Raw genomic sequence first — 17785 nt, forward strand, 5'->3', positions numbered from 1 at the left:
AGTGCGTGGAGTGCTGCTGGGTCGTAGCGTTGGCGGGGCGGAGGTCCGGGGTTCCTGGTGCTGGTCGCGGACGGGTCGCAGACGGACGCAGACGTGCTTGCCTTTGATGCGCCTTCGGTGCACCAGCGGCGCGCCCGCATCCCGCGGCCGCGTAGTGGCCGCCATTAAGTAGGGGTCGGGGAGGGCTGGACAGCTGGGAGGCGGGAGCGGGGAGGGGAGCTGGATTGGGCCGTTCGTGCTGGGGGGGAGGGGCCACGGGGGCAGCAGCGGCAGGGAAAGGTAAAGGGAGGAAAGAAGGGATAAAGAAAAAAGGGAAAATAGGCAGAAATAAGGCACAAAAGAGCAGAGATGCAGAAAAGAGCAGAAAGGTGAAAGATAGAAAGTGTAAAAAAACGAGAGAAGGAGCAGAGGGAGAGAAAGGGAAAATGGGCAAGAATAAGGCACAAAAGAGCAGAGGTGCAGAAAGGTGAAAGATAGAAAGGGGAAAAAAACGAGTGAAAACGAGTGAAGGAGCAGAGGGAGAGAAAGGGAAATGGGCAGAAATAAGGCGCAAAAGAACAGAGGTGCAGAAAGGTGAAAGATAGAAAGGGGAGAAAAACGAGTGAAGGAGCAGAAAGAAAGAAAGGAGACAGAGGTCCACTGGACCACCAGGGATGAGGCGCAGGGAAACCTGCGGGTGGAGGAGGGCCTCGATCACCAACACTCAAGAGTGCAGGGGCAGGGGCACCTCACTTAATGGTGGAGCTGCGAGGGTGGGAGAGCAATTTCACTGACAATGAGTCAGTGGTCTTGCTCGCCTGTCCCCGCAGTGGCCGCCATTAAGTAGGGGTCGGGGAGGGCTGGACAGCTGGGAGGCGGGAGCGGGGAGGGGAGCTGGATTGGGCCGGTCGTGCTGGGGGGGAGGGGCCGCGGGGGCAGCAGCGGCGGGGAAAGGTAAAGGGAGGAAAGAAGGGATAAAGAAAAAAGGGAAAATAGGCAGAAATAAGGCACAAAAGAGCAGAGATGCAGAAAAGAGCAGAAAGGTGAAAGATAGAAAGTGTAAAAAAACGAGTGAAAACGAGAGAAGGAGCAGAGGGAGAGAAAGGGAAAATGGGCAAGAATAAGGCACAAAAGAGCAGAGGTGCAGAAAGGTGAAAGATAGAAAGGGGAGAAAAACGAGTGAAGGAGCAGAAAGAAAGAAAGGAGACAGAGGTCCACTGGACCACCAGGGATGAGGCGCAGGGAAACCTGCGGGTGGAGGAGGGCCTCGATCACCAACACTCAAGAGTGCAGGGGCAGGGGCACCTCACTTAATGGTGGAGCTGCGAGGGTGGGAGAGCAATTTCACTGACAATGAGTCAGTGGTCTTGCTCCCTGACCCTGTGAAGGGGGCCCCTCACTTTGTCAGCACAGTCAATGTGATCTCTAAGGCAGCACCAGTGCGCAGCATGCGCTGAGCTGGCCCAGGACTGAAGAGAAATACAATAACCGATTACTGCCTCTGCCAGTTACAGCCTGCAGGGCCCCCTTACCACAGTGGGTGGGGCCCCCACAGAGAATCCAGAAAGAAGCACAGCCTTTGATAAACAATTACTCTGGAGGAAATTGTTTAGGCTAACTTTTAAAAACTCAATAGCTTTTTAAAAATCCCAGCATTAATGACCGAATGCAGCCATTTAAAGCGCCTGTATTCATTGAATATGTTCCTCACAACATGGTTAGTATACTAAGGAGGGCTTTTATAGCCCACACACCATTGTGTACATAAGGGCTATAAAAAGCATATGACTGCGGACAGGGCAAACTGGCCTAGAAAAGCCTAATGTGCCTGGGTTTGGATAGAACCTTTTCTTCTAAAACCCTTTTGAGGTCGAGCCTTAGCAGCGCATGCGCTGCTCTGCGAGGTATGGACTTTATGCCCCGCCGACTCTCCGCCCATATTTTTCATTGGCTTGTGCCATTGGCCTTGGTGAATGCTGGCTTCTAATTCGTTTATAGGCTTGTTAGTCCCTCCTTAGTACCGCCTTGTCTTCATTTGTAACCTCCCATGAGGACATCCCCTGTTATGTGTCTTGATTCTTGGTAGGCTTTACTTACAACATACGAGCACAATTTTGTTAAATGCTTTTCACCACGCTCTCTTGTAAGGCTTTATTTTTTTTTCTCATACCGCCGCACGCCACAGTGGCACCTTTCATTTATTCGCGGCCGCTTTATGGCGCCCAAACGCGGACGCATGTTTTTTTGTTTTTACTTTTGTTTGTAAATCCCCCCATGGCGCGCTTTCACGTTAATGGCGGCCACGCCCCTTTCTTTAGTAGAGCCGCGTCTAATTAAATGAGCACAGCTGCCATTAAACTGAAAGTGCGGCATGGGGCGCTTCTCCAAACAACCATTTGCAATGCCAAGCGTTTCGTAAATGTGAGACCTATTGCATTGCAGATGCTTGTTTTGAAGAAGAACTCTGGAAAGGAAATACACCACATATTAAATGTTCGAGTTCACCTCCCTGTTGCTAGCCATTAAGTACATTTACTGGATCTAATTATGAAGGATTTAGAAAAAGAAGACAATACTCTGCTCTTTTGATGCTTGTCATAGGCAAAGCTCGTCATCTCTTGCCCCTGCCGTCCATCCTGTATTGTTTGATCTTCTGTAACAGCAGCTTATGTTCTGGGACACATTTTACAGTATCTGTGTCCAGTTGTCACGTTTTAGGTCTTTACTTGTGCTACTAATTTGTGTATTTTCCGCGGGTGAATACATTTTCCTGAAGACAAAATCCACAGTAACCTCTTAACTGACGTAGATGGTGTTGTAGGCGAGCGCGACTCAAGTTCACCCCTAGGATGTCTCGCTGCCTTGATTCCTTTCTTGGGTTCCATAGTTTTTCTATAGCGCTGGTTCATCATTTCCTTGGGACTCCTGGCGCTCTACCAAGTAGCTGGATGTAGATGCCAAGAGTGGATTTTGGTCTTTTCCAATCGAAGGGGCTCTGAATGAGTGTCAGGTGTGACGACCTTTGACCTTCCAGTGTGACCTAGATTGGTTGGATTGTGATGAGTGGACAGTTCCAAATGAGAGTCCTCCAATGTGTGTGTGTGATTGTGTATTTGTCAGAATGCACATGTGTGTGAAGGTGTGTGTCCGTGTGTGTGAGAGCTATCAGTGAGTTTGTGGATTGTGGATGGCCTGTGCACTTCTTTACCTAACCTGTGATTTATCAGCCAAGCACAATCACCATTTCATAATAAGAATCACAAAGCAGGAATATGACACTTTAATCCACACGCCTTTACAACGCGTGCCATTACCCTGCATTTTTTACTCTGTAAAATCTTTTACAACGCAGGGCTTTACAACACAATCCATTACAACGCATTGTCCATTACAACGCAATTTACTAATCCAACTCCACCGGGGTGTTGTAATGGCGTTGTAATTGTTTGCCCTGCGTTGTAAAAGATTTTGCGGAGTAAAAGATGCAGGGTATTGGCATGAGTTGTAACGCAGTCATTGTAAAGGATGTTTACCACAACGCAGCGCCACCTATGAGCCTCTCCACCTGAAACAACAGGAGAAGCACTTCCTCCAGAAAGACCCTTCTTGGCTGCACTTTACGCATTCAGTCCGGTGTTCGACTCGGCCTTAGATGGACAGCAGACAGCACAGGAGTGCACAGTGGCCTGGACTTGTGGTGTGAGCTCAGGATCTCTCCTTATGCTATTCTTCAAATGTTCTTGCTGTTTCAAACTTTTCATTTCCAACTGGTTAAAACAAAAGACAAGAAACTGCACAATAGCCCCTTGTATACCTAGATCTATCAAGGTTTGAGTAGGGCACTAAACTCCATGAAAATCTCAAGAGAACCCTGAGGGTAGGAGTGAAGCTGCTGAGTCACACAGTGAAATACATTTTCCAAATATTTATTTTAAAATGTCATGAATTAGAAACATTTCTGGGTGTTTCCAGGCTTACAAAAAAAGTTTAGGGCACACTACACCGGCCGCAGGATAAACATGTTTTGTTGCCACAACAGAAGTAGAATTTGTTGCACTGTACCCAGAATATAAACAGCTTTTATAAGTCCTGTGCCAGGAAACATCAAACTACTTTACAAATCATGCGCTCTGACAACGTATGTCCAGGGTCAGTAAACACAGCCATCAACATTTCTGGCACCATTTTGAGCGGCTTGCAGTCATGTGTGCAGAGGGTGGCCAGGACACACAGATCCAAGAGTTGTGAATCTGTGCACTGTTGTGAGCTGGTGGGCAGACTGCAGAGCTCCAAAGGGAGGACGTTAACCAAATGAAAATAAGACTGACCCTCCTCCAAAGGAGCACTTCAGTCCTCATCCTCTACCCCTAAAAGCATTTAGGTTCATTTCTTCCGGGATGACTTTACGGGCTGTAAAATGAGGCTCAGGGACCCCCAAACATAGGAACTGATTCAGATCTTGGTGGACGGGTACTCCGTCATAACGGTGATGGATATCTCGTCCGCCAAAATATAAATCCCATAGGATATAATGGGATTTATATTTTGGCTGAAGATAAATCCCGTAGGATATAATAGGATTTATATTTTGGCGGAAGATAAATCCCATAGGATATAATGGGATTTATATTTTGGCTGAAGATAAATCCCGTAGGATATAATAGGATTTATATTTTGGCGGAAGATAAATCCCATAGGATATAATGGGATTTATATTTTGGCTGAAGATAAATCCCGTAGGATATAATGGGATTTATATTTTGGCGGAAGATAAATCCCATAGGATATAATGGGATTTATATTTTGGCTGAAGATAAATCCCGTAGGATATAATGGGATTTATATTTTGGCGGAAGATAAATCCCATAGGATATAATGGGATTTATATTTTGGCGGAAGATAAATCCCATAGGATATAATGGGATTTATATTTTGGCGGAAGATAAATCCCATAGGATGTAATGGGATTTATATTTTGGCGGAAGATAAATCCCATAGGATATAATGGGATTTATATTTTGGCGGAAGATAAATCCCATAGGATATAATGGGATTTATATTTTGGCGGAAGATAAATCCCATAGGATATAATGGGATTTATATTTTGGCTGAAGATAAATCCCGTAGGATATAATGGGATTTATATTTTGGCGGAAGATAAATCCCATAGGATATAATGGGATTTATATTTTGGCTGAAGATAAATCCCGTAGGATATAATGGGATTTATATTTTGGCGGAAGATAAATCCCATAGGATATAATGGGATTTATATTTTGGCGGAAGATAAATCCCATAGGATGTAATGGGATTTATATTTTGGCGGAAGATAAATCCCATAGGATATAATGGGATTTATATTTTGGCGGAAGATAAATCCCATAGGATATAATGGGATTTATATTTTGGCGGAAGATAAATCCCATAGGATATAATGGGATTTATATTTTGGCGGAAGGAATATCTGTCCCCGTTGTGACTAAGTAACCCGTCCTCCAAGATCTAAATAAGGCCCATCGTTTTTGATCATTTCATCTTCGAGAGTGTCGGAAGCTGGCTCTGTATATACTGTACCAAAGTGAGGTATACTGGGCACAGAGTCCATGGAGTCCCCAGAGGTATAGCAGGGGCTAAATTAGATAATCACGAACAACTCTTTGTGGTAGCGTGGGCAAGCAGTTAGGCTTATCCAGGTGTGTTAAGCATTTATTGCATTCACTTTAACAAAGTCTGCTTACACACACTCAGAGACAGAATCCAGACCAATTGTCTAAGTTTAAAAAAGATATACTAACGTTTTATTTCTAGAACCAAGCAGGGCTTGGTACCGGTATCGAACAAAGTATGTTTACAAACAGAGGCAGAATCCAGACCAATTGTATAAGTATAAAAAAGATATACTTATGTTTTATATCACGAACTAAGCAGGGCTTGGTACCGGTAGGTAAAATATACTTTCAATTGTAAACATTTGCACATAAATGCAATTGGGAATGGATTTGCAATTGTTACATGTTGGTATGGTTTCAAAAAGAAGTTTAAATTACACAGTAATTACTTTCGGATTGCTCCACCAGTCACAGTGTTGGGCTCTGGCCCGCCAATGCAAAGAACCGGCTTACCAGGCCACGACAATGGACCAAGCAACACCAACAACCCGCAGGTATCTTCAGGGGCACAGCAATAACAGTTAAGAGCGCGAATAGGGCAAACCTGCTACTCCAAGTCCCTCGTCTCCAGATTACACAGCTGCTTTGCAGCTAATGACCATTGTCCGGTAGGCATTGAGGTGGTAATAACGGCTCAAAGCAGCAACGCAAGACCATGGGAGCACAGAGCACAACACGCAGGAGTGTATCAAAGTAGCCGGTATTCCTTGTGCTCAAGGCCAAGCTGCCAGGGCCGGACTGGGAACTGAAACCGGCCCTGGCAAACTGCTCAACCGGCCCCCCTGGGGTGAGCGGGAGTGCAGCCGAGCAGTTTGCGAAGGCTGGTTTCGGACGATTTTGCTACAGGGGGCAGATATTGCCGACCCCCGGTTACATAAACGGTCCCCCAGGGGCCCAAAACCGGCCCCCACCCTAGTGGCCTTCCGGGGAAACGCCCAGTGCCTGCTATGGCCAGTCCGGCCCTGCAAGCTGCCCCCCATGGCACAGCATTTAAAAGTAGTTTGATGTTCCCTCACACAGGACTTATCAAGGCTGTTTATCTTCTGGGGTACAGTGCAACAGATACTGTTTTTGTTCTGGCAAAAAGCATGTTTCTCCATGGAGCCAATGTTGTGGTCAATACACTTTTCTATAAGCTGGGAAACTCCTTAGAACGTTTCTAAATCCAGATTTTTATAAATAAAACGTTTGGAAAATGTATTCCACTTTGTGACTTGGGAATGAGGTTAAGCTAAAATACATTTGAAGGTATTTAATCCCCCCTCGAACCTTGACAGGTCTCCAGCTCACATTGGGGTGTCGTGCAGTTTTGTTTTGGTGAAATAGGTTTTAACCAATTGGAAATTAAAAGTCTGAAAGCAGCAGGAACACTTAAAGAATGTCACATTGGGGAGCTCCTGTATCTCACACCACAGTCCAGACCACCGTGCGCTCCTGTGGTGGCTACTGACCATCCCTAACAGTAAAGCGGAGCCAGAACAGAAATGAACATGGAATTTACCGGCACGTTGGTGCGCTCTTTTTTTGTTATTTTATTAAAATGTAAAAAAAAGAACATGGAATTTACAGCCAAAAATTGTCTTTTCTGCATGAGGTGCTTCTCCTGTTGTTTCAGGTGGAGAGGCTCATAGGTGCCGCTGCTTTCTGAGTTGGTTTAACGGCTAGGGCGCTCAACCTCAAATCTGGGGTACCGGGTTCGAGTCTCGGCAATGACGCTGAACATCCTGTGATTCTGGGCAAATCACTTAATCTCCCCGTGCCTAACAAAAATGAATGTGTCCTAATGTAACGCAACTGGTGCTCGTGTAAAGCGTGAGATACCTGATTCAGGTCAGTTCGCGCTACATTCCATTCTTGACGATAGGGTTATACCACACAGGATCCCCACATCTTTTATCTTAAAATTGGCGGCCTTTGCACTTAAAAAAAACGACTTCAGTTTTGATGGGGATTTCTACCTACAAATAAGTGGAGTAGCGATGGGCTGCCCCTTTGCCCCGGAATTGGCAATTCTTTTCATGTCTAAATATGAAGAAACCTTTGTGTACACAAATAACCCATATGTGGAGTGGTGTGGCTCACTGGTTAGAGGCGGCAGACCCAGAAGCAGAGGACGGCCCGGGACAAGGGTTCAATTCCCGACGCGGCAGGGTCGTGGACCAGGGTCAGCGGACTCGATAATTCTCGCTTCGGTGCCTACTCTAACCAGGGATCACACTCGGCAACTCTGGGCATTAGCTTGCCTCATCTCCACAACGGCCCCCACGTACACCGGGGATGCCTGGTTTCACCTTGGAGATACCCAGCAGGGATCATCTCACAGGGAAAGCCAGGACGGGTTCCCCAGTGGTCTACAGCGCTGGGACGCCCCATTGCTGGGGTAGCAATGCGCTTTACAAGACAACATAACATAACATAACATGTACAATGGATTGAAAATTTGAGTCGATATATCGACGATATTTTCTTTGTGTGGACGGGGACCGAGGAGGATCTTTTGAAATTCTTTGATTGGATCAACAATAGAACTGCGACCATCAAATACAGTACCAGCTATTCGCAAAGCAAAATGTGGATGTGGAAATCTACCCCCATGAGGGTGGGCTAGTTACGACACTATACAAAAAGCCAACTGATCGAAATAAAGCTTTGCATTATAAGAGCAACCACCCGCGCAGCCATAAGGATAATTTGCCGTATGGGTAATATCTTAGGATCCGCCGCAACTGTCATGACAAGGAGGAATATCAACGACATGCTGAAAACCTTACAGCCAACCTAAAACAACGTGGCTACCCCAAAAAATTGTTAAGGAGATCCATGAAGAGAGCATGGTGGACCCCCCCGAGAGTGCCTGCTGGAAAGAAAAGCGAAAAAAGAATCAGAAAGGATGGTCTTTGTGTCCACCTGGTGTCCCAACTCAAACATGCTGAAGAAAGTGGTTAGGAAATACTGGCACCTATTAAAAAATTTGAATGAAACCTTCAGCAAGGAACCACTTTTTGCATTCAGAAAAAATTCAAGTATTGCCAATCAACTGATACGCGTGGCATTGCCGCAGACAACAGCCCCTGATTTAAGAACAATGTTGAGGTTACCTCCCATTCAGGGTCACCACAAATGTGGGTCATGTAACTGCTGTAGCACAACTGTGGAGGGCACATTTTTCAGCCATAACAACATAGGATGGAAACATGAAGCTTTCACTAATTGTAGATCAAGATATGTCGTCTACAGCATCAGATGTCCATGTGGACTTATCTATATTGGAAAGACAAACCAGGAAGTTCGGTCACGTATTCAACAACACAAATCAAGAATCAATAACAATGTGTCGACGGCCCCATTGGTGAACCATTGGCGTATAAACAACCACAAGGAATCAGATGTGATGTGGACAGTTATCTCTACAATAGAGAAAGACATAAGAGGAGGAGACCTGGACCTGAAACTGTCCAAACAAGAGGCAATGTTAATTGTGAAATTCAACACAGCCACCCATGGGCTTAATGAGCTTTCTGAAATATATAAACTGAGTTGAGACCAAATATAGCCTTCCTTGGATAACCAGTATTTTTGAACCTGTACAACCAGTCTCATTTTCTGGCCCAGCAATTGGCACACATTAAAAAGCATACTCATTAAGACACTGTGGAAGCCACTCCAACATGGCCGAGGCGATAGCCATTCCGAATCACACGACATTAACGGGAGAATTACGTAAATTATATTGAACCACTTGAGAGGTGGTCAGTTGATCACCCAGGAACTTGCTGTAAATATAGCAGTCACTCTTCCTACGCACTAATACCCATTAGCAGGTTGTGAATATAAGGGTACAAACGGCATCACAACTACAACTCCCAGGATCCTTTTACGGAACCGGAAGTGCGGCGGAAATTGAATCCAGACATTGGAACTGACTACAGCAACAAGCTCCGAATCAGACGGGTAAGCTCTAATTTTGTGCAATTAGGTACGAGCCGAGTGAAGGCTAGCTGCATGTAGTCATAAAATACGGATGGTTACATTAACCGCTCGTACACTCGTTTTTCAGAGACCACACGCTCCTCGTGAATCCCTTCGAGGACAGCGGTCACATGGATATCACCCCACGGGAAAAGCGCTGACATTTACTACAGCGCCGAGGTATCAAACAAAGCGGGGAAATCTACAAGGCTGATTAACCAGGTAGGAACCTTGGGTGACAAACATATTTCACAAACGGACACTTGTATTTCCAACTAAAATCGTTTTAGCAGAACTAACCATTCGCCAACTTCTGCCATTTCAGTGAGTACCCGCGTCCTGAGAATAACTAATGTGGACAGCACCCATACTTTAACAAGTAAGCATTAACATGTATAAGCTTGCATAGAAGTTTGGTTAAATAGGAAATGAGCCTCAAACCATGCACCCCTGTATATCCCTTTACAGGACTGGCCGTACTCCGGGTTCCACAGTCGACCTCCACTTTAGATAAAAGTAAGTTCACCCACACTTTGTTCCTTTAGAAAGAAAGAATGGCATTGGGACGTTTTGGTGATGGATTGTCTTTTTCGTACAGATTGATGTTTATATTTGGATAACTGGTTGCTTCGACGGGTGATTTTCGTAACCCCAGACAGCTCAAAAAAACTTTAGAGGTAAGACAAGGGGGCTTGAGTAATGGAGGTTGTGAGTAAGGTTACCAGCATTTCTGATATGACCCTAAAGGAAGGCTTTTGTTCTCCTTTCCCTCACAGCTATTTGTCCTGATGAGAACTCCGCAAATGGTGTGAGTTCGAAACGCGTAGACAACTTTTTGCCATCTAAACAAAGGAGTAATAGAAAAACTTTCATGAAAAGTTTTATCATTGAAAAATTTATTGTATATGGCTTACTGTGAATATTTTTGATTCCAGGTTTTGTGTAAATGTATGTTGATGTGTATTGATGTGAATGGGTGAGGGTATGATTGTTTCGAAATTCTAATTATTTTTGGTAATGATGACATCGTTGATATTGTATAAAAAACTTTTGTGAATTTTGTGTAAATATATATATAAGAGGTCGTGTAATGTATGATGAATTGGTGAAATAATAACCAATAATCCTTGTTCAAAAATTTAAAATAAAATAAAAGATTCATTCTGACACTAGCGTGGTATTTGACCATAGTGCACAATTCTTATGGTCTGATGAATTAAAAAAGAAGGAGTTGACAGTATTGGCATTCTGTTGTTCATTGATATTTTGTGGCTTAGCCTTGCTGTTGGGGGCCCAGACCCAGTGGTGGTATTTGTTTATCTTATATAGAGCAGAAGGCGACGTACTGTATGTCTCATTATCATATACAAATCTTTTGGCTAGAGCAGTGCACAGCAAGAGGTTACATGTACTCAGTGCTTAATTTGAGCCAGTAGTTTCCGGTGCTCAGCACAAGCACTTAATTGCCAACATTGGCACTTATTACAGTCTGCCAAATTGCTGGGGGGGAGGGGGAGGCGCTGTTTGTCTAATTTAGAGATGAGCACAATAACAGTTGTTTATTAAGTCAATATATATAAAAAATTACTAATAACTACCGCCCAAGCCATTCTTGTAGCTTTGGGAGCCTGGAATAGTCCAAATTGTAAAACGTGTAGGCATGCGATGGTTAATAGTTGTGTTGTTACTATCATTGGCAGCACGGCAGGGGCAATGTGTAGTGCTAGGTACAGTGGCCTCCGGACGAGAACCCTGGCACTTATATTTTTTACAAATTAAGCCCAGCATGTTTTCACTGGTTATGACTCATGGTTGGTTACAAACCTTTTGGATAGAGTGGTAAACCGCTGGAGGTTATGTACTCTAATGGGGTACGACTTGGCTACCCAACAGCATAATCGTCTAGAATGCTGCCTTCAGAGCCAGAGGCGGCCATCTTGGTCTTACTTGGTATCTATCGTCTATGCGTAGGGCATCACCTGCCGCTGGAATAGTTGCAGCCCCTACGTTACATCACGGAATGAAGTGGGATTGGCCATCTCTCAGAGAAGTCAGTGGTTGGCTTGGCGAGAAAGTTCTTGGGGTACAAGTGCTATAACAATTATTTTCCCATTGGAAGGGAACAGGAGTGATGGGACGACAGCTACGGATTTCAAAGGGTGCACTACACAAATGCCCACTTATGCCCCCCGCTGCGTGCATCAAAATGTGAGCCTCCGTGTTCCCCAGACTGTGCACCTCTTTCTGAGTATCAGATGAAGCTCTTGACTGTGAGCACTCACGTCCCAAAACTGTGCATACTCAATGAAACATAAATAAAAAACATTGTCATTTACAACGCCAATGGCTCTAGCTTTCATAAATGCGAGACTGATTGCATTGCAAATGCTTGCCTGTACAGTCATTCCTCATTTTAACCATTTCTCTACTCCACCTCCGTCCACCGTTGTCTCTCTTGTTCTTCGTTATATTTTCATTTTAAAACTATAATTCCACCTGCAATTGGCCACCGGGTCTACTATTCTTCTCTTTAAAAAACAGATCTTCTTCTGGTCTGGCCTAGGGGTTACGTGTGTCCCTGGCTAGAGGGGACCTACCCGGCAGTTCGGGCTGGACTGTTCCAACTGCATCAGGACTAAGACTTATTTGCATAGTGGGAAACATTACTTGGAATGCACCCCAAGTGATTACCAGCGGCTGAGGTTAATTCAAGCACGCCTCAAGTCGCTTATTTAGTTTTTTCTAAGTGACGTGCCCCAGATGCGACAGTATGCCTAGAGGTGGGTCCTGTTCTCACTGAGGCCCAAACAGACAGAAATGGTTTGGGGGGGGGGGGGATGAGTTCCCATCAGCAGAGGACTTGGCCTGGTAGGCCAGACCGAATGGACGGTTCCTTTTGGAGTAAGGCCAAGGCTGACGTACAAGTGGCGGGTCTCTGTCTAGATTGGTATTAAGGTCAGAATAACGATGGATTGGAATGTGCTCCAAGTGAATACTGTTGACTGATTATTTCAAGTATTGCATGCATAATTCCCTGCATTCCCAGAAAGGCTACCCGTAGGAGCTGCTAGAGCGGCCATCTCCCCCGAGCCCCCCTCTCAGGCTCACCCGGAGTTCCCGATGAGGATGATCTTCAGGTTGGAACGCCCCGTCATGTCAAGAAGAACCTGCAACAGAAGACCATAAAGAAAAGCATGAGACTTTAAGGAAAGGAACCAGGAAATATAAGAGGTTCATGCATTGAAGAGAGACACCAGTGGAAAGAGAAGAGTTGTGAAATTGAAACGAAATACTTGGGGAACGAGAAGAGCAGACCTCAAAGAGATATTGAAGAGAAAGTTTCAGCGTGTGGAAGAAGAAGACCTAACAGATAGAAAAAGACTGCGGAAAAGCCAACATGGCCTCAAAGAAATACAAACAAAAAAGGGACTTGAGGCATCGAAGACCTAGAGTAAGAGACGGATTTGTCAAACTGAAGATAAAGACCTGAGGAAAGTGAAAGAGAAAAGAAACATCTCAGGAAAGATAAGCAACTGAAACAACTAAGAAAAGAGAGGGAGAAAGAGAAGGAGTTCTGACATAGAAGACAAAGACCTGTGGCAAGGGAAGGACTTGCGGCATTGACGGAGAAGATCAGGATATAGAGAAGAGCTTGCGACATCAGAAAGACCTGTAGAAAGAGTAAGGAATGAGACATTGATGATAAAGACAAAGGGAGAAACATGTCTAGAGAAACGGAAGGGAATGATCCAGATAAAGAAGTTAATTTCAAGAAAGGGACCAAAGAGAAGGACTGGTGAAATCAAAGAAAAAGATTGCGAGGGAATCAGAAAAAGCAGTAGTATCAAAGATAAAATCATGAGCAACATCTAAAAGAATAATGTATAGAAAGGACTTGAAAGAACTGAAGAGACAACCCTTGGGGGGAAAAAAAACTGGTTACATTGGAGGGAAAGACCTAGGGTAAGAGGTAAACTGGTGGACCGAAGACAAGGACCTGGGGAAAGACAACTAGAGACAGTCAAAGAAAGAGAAGTAGTTGTCACATTGAAAAGAAAGACCAAGGGAGAGACACTGAACTGTCAGCAAGCGCTCATGCCATGTACTCAAACCCCTTTGATATTATTAGAGGCCAGAAGTAGACAAAACATGGAGGAAATCTTCACAGTCACCATTGAGAAATCAGGTTATAAAACCACAATGAGAAATGGGGTTACCCATTGTAAATCCTCTGCTCCCAGTCACCACCACCACTCTTATTTGGAGCACAGATACATTTTTAATTTTTATTTCGATAAACACATTTTTATTGAGAAGATTTTTTTTTGGGTCATCTGGCTTCTTCCACATGACTAAAGACTTATCAAAGGCTTTTTAGGGGCCGGCAGCAAAATCTCCATGTCGGGTCCCTGTTGACCGCACCGCTAGCCTCCTGGTGAACCTACTGTACATCAACTGCAGCAACCTGTAAAGCTGTGGAAGCGGAGGACTAGTAAAGATCTACCATCAGTGGTACCCCTTGCACCAGCCGTCTCCGTCACAAGCCCATCTCTGTCCCTGCAGAGTCGCGGGCTCCGCAGGAATGGGTCACGAGCGACAGCGCCACGTTACGGTTTGTTTTTGGCTGAGCTTCCTACCTCCCGACTGTTTTACATATCCTGTGCCTTTAAAGTTATCACATAATTACCCTTATGGTATGGGACATCTCGTGCCAACCCGGCACGTGGATGCCTCAGGCCACGAGTCTCCTGCATTGTTCCATTGCCGTTCCACGACTGATGCTGGAACGATGGGTTTTCCGCACACTGTTTGCTCATAAGTAAAGCTCCCTGTTTTCTGTTTTTACTGATTTTTACAGATAAATACAGCAGAAAACATTTATTTTCTTGTCTGCATTTATTTTTAAATGTGGATAAAAATGGAAATTGGGTTGCTTTTGGGGTAATTCTAAATACTGTCTGCCATGACTGTCAGGCCAATTGCTGTGTGGATTGATAGGTAAGGGGGCTAAAAAAGAAAGGAATTTCAGTAAAGAGGCATTAACACCACAGATATGCAAAAACTTGATACTGAAATATGCATATTTTCTAATCAGTGCATTGATTTATCTTCTGTGGGGTTTACAACATTGAAACCTAGGAGGCATTCAAGCATGAGTGCATATTTACTGGTTAAATAAATGTGGAAATATACTAATTTCAGGTTTATTTTTCCACAAAACCCCCCAAAAATATGGATAAATACAGATAAAATTAGCAAAAAATAAATATGGATAAATACAGACGGAAATGTCAAAAAAATAAATACTATAAAACCGGGAGCCTACTCATAAGCCATTCAGGGAACAAAAATGCAATCTCTTAAGAGAGAAAAAGGTGACACACCTGTAGTCCTAGGAGGTGAAATGTTATACGACCACACTTTGGTGTCAACAACATCGTGAACATCCTGGCAAGATGATAGAGCTCCTTGAATACCTTCCTTCACCAGTCTGTTTGCCCTATCGACTAATCCATTAGAAGTTAGAGAATATAAAGCAACTTTGAAGTGTCTCACGCCATTGCTTGCCAGGAATGTGCACATTTTGTGAGAGACAAAATGTGTGCCGTTATCAGTAACAATAATGGAGGGTGACCCTTCAATCGCGAAAACCCTTTTCATAAACTTGATTGCATTATCCGTACTAGGTGCGTCACAAAACATATGATATATCCATTTTGAATTGATGGTGTGGGCAGTCGCCTGAGAAGAATGCCTTCCAAGTTTAATGATTATGTTTTAGGTTAAATAAAAAAAATTGAACCCTTGGGTCATTTCATGGTTATGCTTAGTATTTCTTCGTTTTGGGTATTTGTGTTTTTCACATTGTAAAGGAGGGAGAAGTTGTGGTATGGGGCATGTCGTGCCAACCCGGCTCTTGGTTGCCTCCGGGCGTGAGTCTCCTGCATTGTTTAGTTGCCGTTCCACGACCAATGCTGGAACGATGGGTGCGAGAACTCTGGAAAGGTTAATTCAGTTTCCAGAGGTCTTCGCATGAATCGGGAGCCTTGGTCGTGGGTTTCCGCATATTTCACAATAAAGCTTGTGCCCTCCTTTCACCCCTTTCTCTCCTGCTTCTTTCTATTACCCGTGTCCTAATTTTCAGCAAGTCAAGTCAGATGGGGTTAGCTAAAACATATATTTCAAAAGTGCCTGTAAACACTGTTTCTACAAACTATGTATGGCTAACCTTGCAACAGAAATGCTAATGTCTTTGCTTACAAACTTAATAAAATACTTTGAAATAAAAAATTAAAAACGAAACTTCCCAGCGACTCCGAAGACTCCTCATTTAACAACCCTCACAGTGGTCAACTTGGTCCATGTCGTGGCAGTCACTTGCAGTCAGGCCTGGCGGTTTCTGCCAACAGGGACCAATGATGCTTAGCACTTCCGGTTCAAGAAGGTCGATGCCTAGCGAGCTGTCCATCTCATGTTATAATGTAAGTTGACTCCTACGCTCTCAAACAGCACAAGCCACCACTGACACGACGAGTCCTTGCCGAGGTGCAAACAAAAGAATGGGCGTGAAGTTTACTTAAAGTTATACTAGGCAGATTTATATAGCGCGTGGCGACCCGAAGGCTTCCCTGTGCCAAGGAGTCTCATGTACACTTAGTTGCAGTTTTTGCTGCCAAAGGCGGTGCAGCGCGTCCTTTATAAAACTTCGAATTTAGTCCTGCACTTTCTAGCTGGTACAATCAGTAAGTTTCGTGTGACTCTAGGTATGCGATTTAATCTCCAGAGAGGAATCTTTAAATTTCTACTGTACCTATAAAAAAACATCTTCATCTCTAAAGAACAGACAGATTAAAGCCAAGTGCATGCGACCCGGAAACAACGCATGCTCTGCCAAGGTAAACACTTAATATTCCTTAAAGCTGCCAGGTGGCCCCTGCATTGCATCACCTTCATTCAGCCACGCTGGCGGCTTGTGCACCAGAACACGAGTTTGTGAGATTTATGTTTGTTTTACCCCTGTGTGTGTCGCTTCACAAACTCAAGTTTGGAAAGAACCCCTGGTTAAGAATATCTGACTTACTAAAGGTGGCACACGAGATATAGAAAACGAAGGGGGTTTGGTAAAATGCAGCTCTATTTGGGCATCACACTGAAACAATATTGTTTGTTCTTTTTTTTTTTTTGTCCTCATCTCACCTTGTCAAGCCGTTGCGGAACTTGTGCAGCCATATTCTCTAACTGGGGACCACTTGGCTTACCGCATTCGCTTGGGTCGCCTGACCCATCCCCTTTTTGTCCGGGGACATGGTGTAATCATTGGACCAACTGGGTGAGTCTTAGATTTATGTATAAGTTTGGATCCCCGAGATTCTTCAAGCGGGTTCGTCTGAAGGTTCTAAAGGCAGCCCCGGAGCTGTGGCACAGGGTAAGGATCAGCTGGGGGATTGGTTACTATTCAGATCTGGCTCCTGTCTGGAACTCGCCCGGAACCCCAGAATGTTTGAGAGATACCGTGGCACTACCAATAAAGAGGACGGGAATCACTACCGGGATGGAGCTGATAGATGTTGAGGGGGTACATCCATGGGAATATTTGAGGGCAAAGATAGGGACTGGATTATCTAGATTGAAATATCTTCAGTTAGTATTTTGGTATGCTGCGGAACGGGATGAGATAAAAGGAAATGGGGAATTTGAGAGGCTGTGTCAATCCATCCTACCACTTAAAAAGGAAATGTCTATGTGGTACAATCACCTATTAAAGGCTGAAGATCTTGGGATCCCTCCCTCAGAGGCGGCATGGAGTCAATCCCCCATGGCATTGCAGGCAGAGGTCCTTTTTGAACCATCTTTAAAGACTCTATATACGTTTATAAAACCAGCCTGCTTGAAAAAGAACCACTTTTTTTGTCACCAACAGACTTTATTACACTCCCTACAAAATAGCAAAGTTTGCCCCAACACCTTCACCTAAATGTCCGAGATGTCATACCCCGCTAGCTAACGACATACATATTTTTTATGTTTGTTTGCTCTAAAACAAATATTCTGTGTTTAAAGCGAGACAGTTTTTCAGCAAAATAAATATAATGAAATTTGAGAAGACATGTAATCAGATTTTCAAAGTCAGGGGTAAAGGGGTGTCATGGAGACACACAAACAATCTA

General features: G+C 44.3%; 1 protein-coding gene across 3 annotated transcripts in view; it reads right to left on the reverse strand.

Moving 5' to 3' along the window:
- Positions 1 to 17785, reverse strand: part of LOC144785794 (ras-related protein Rab-7a-like) — a 161926-nt gene that overhangs the window by 60077 nt on the left and 84064 nt on the right. For 2 of the 3 annotated variants that reach the window (XM_078664605.1, XM_078664606.1), the window contains exon 2: positions 12726 to 12784. The exons of the other annotated variant lie outside the window; for it this stretch is intronic. In XM_078664605.1, coding sequence (XP_078520731.1) covers positions 12726 to 12772 — 47 coding nt within the window. In that variant the 5' untranslated portion in view covers positions 12773 to 12784. The remainder of the gene's footprint in view (positions 1 to 12725; positions 12785 to 17785) is intronic. 3 annotated transcript variants of the gene reach the window in all.

This window comes from Lissotriton helveticus, chromosome 10 (genome assembly GCF_964261635.1).
Source record: "Lissotriton helveticus chromosome 10, aLisHel1.1, whole genome shotgun sequence".
Lineage (NCBI taxonomy): Eukaryota > Metazoa > Chordata > Amphibia > Caudata > Salamandridae > Lissotriton > Lissotriton helveticus.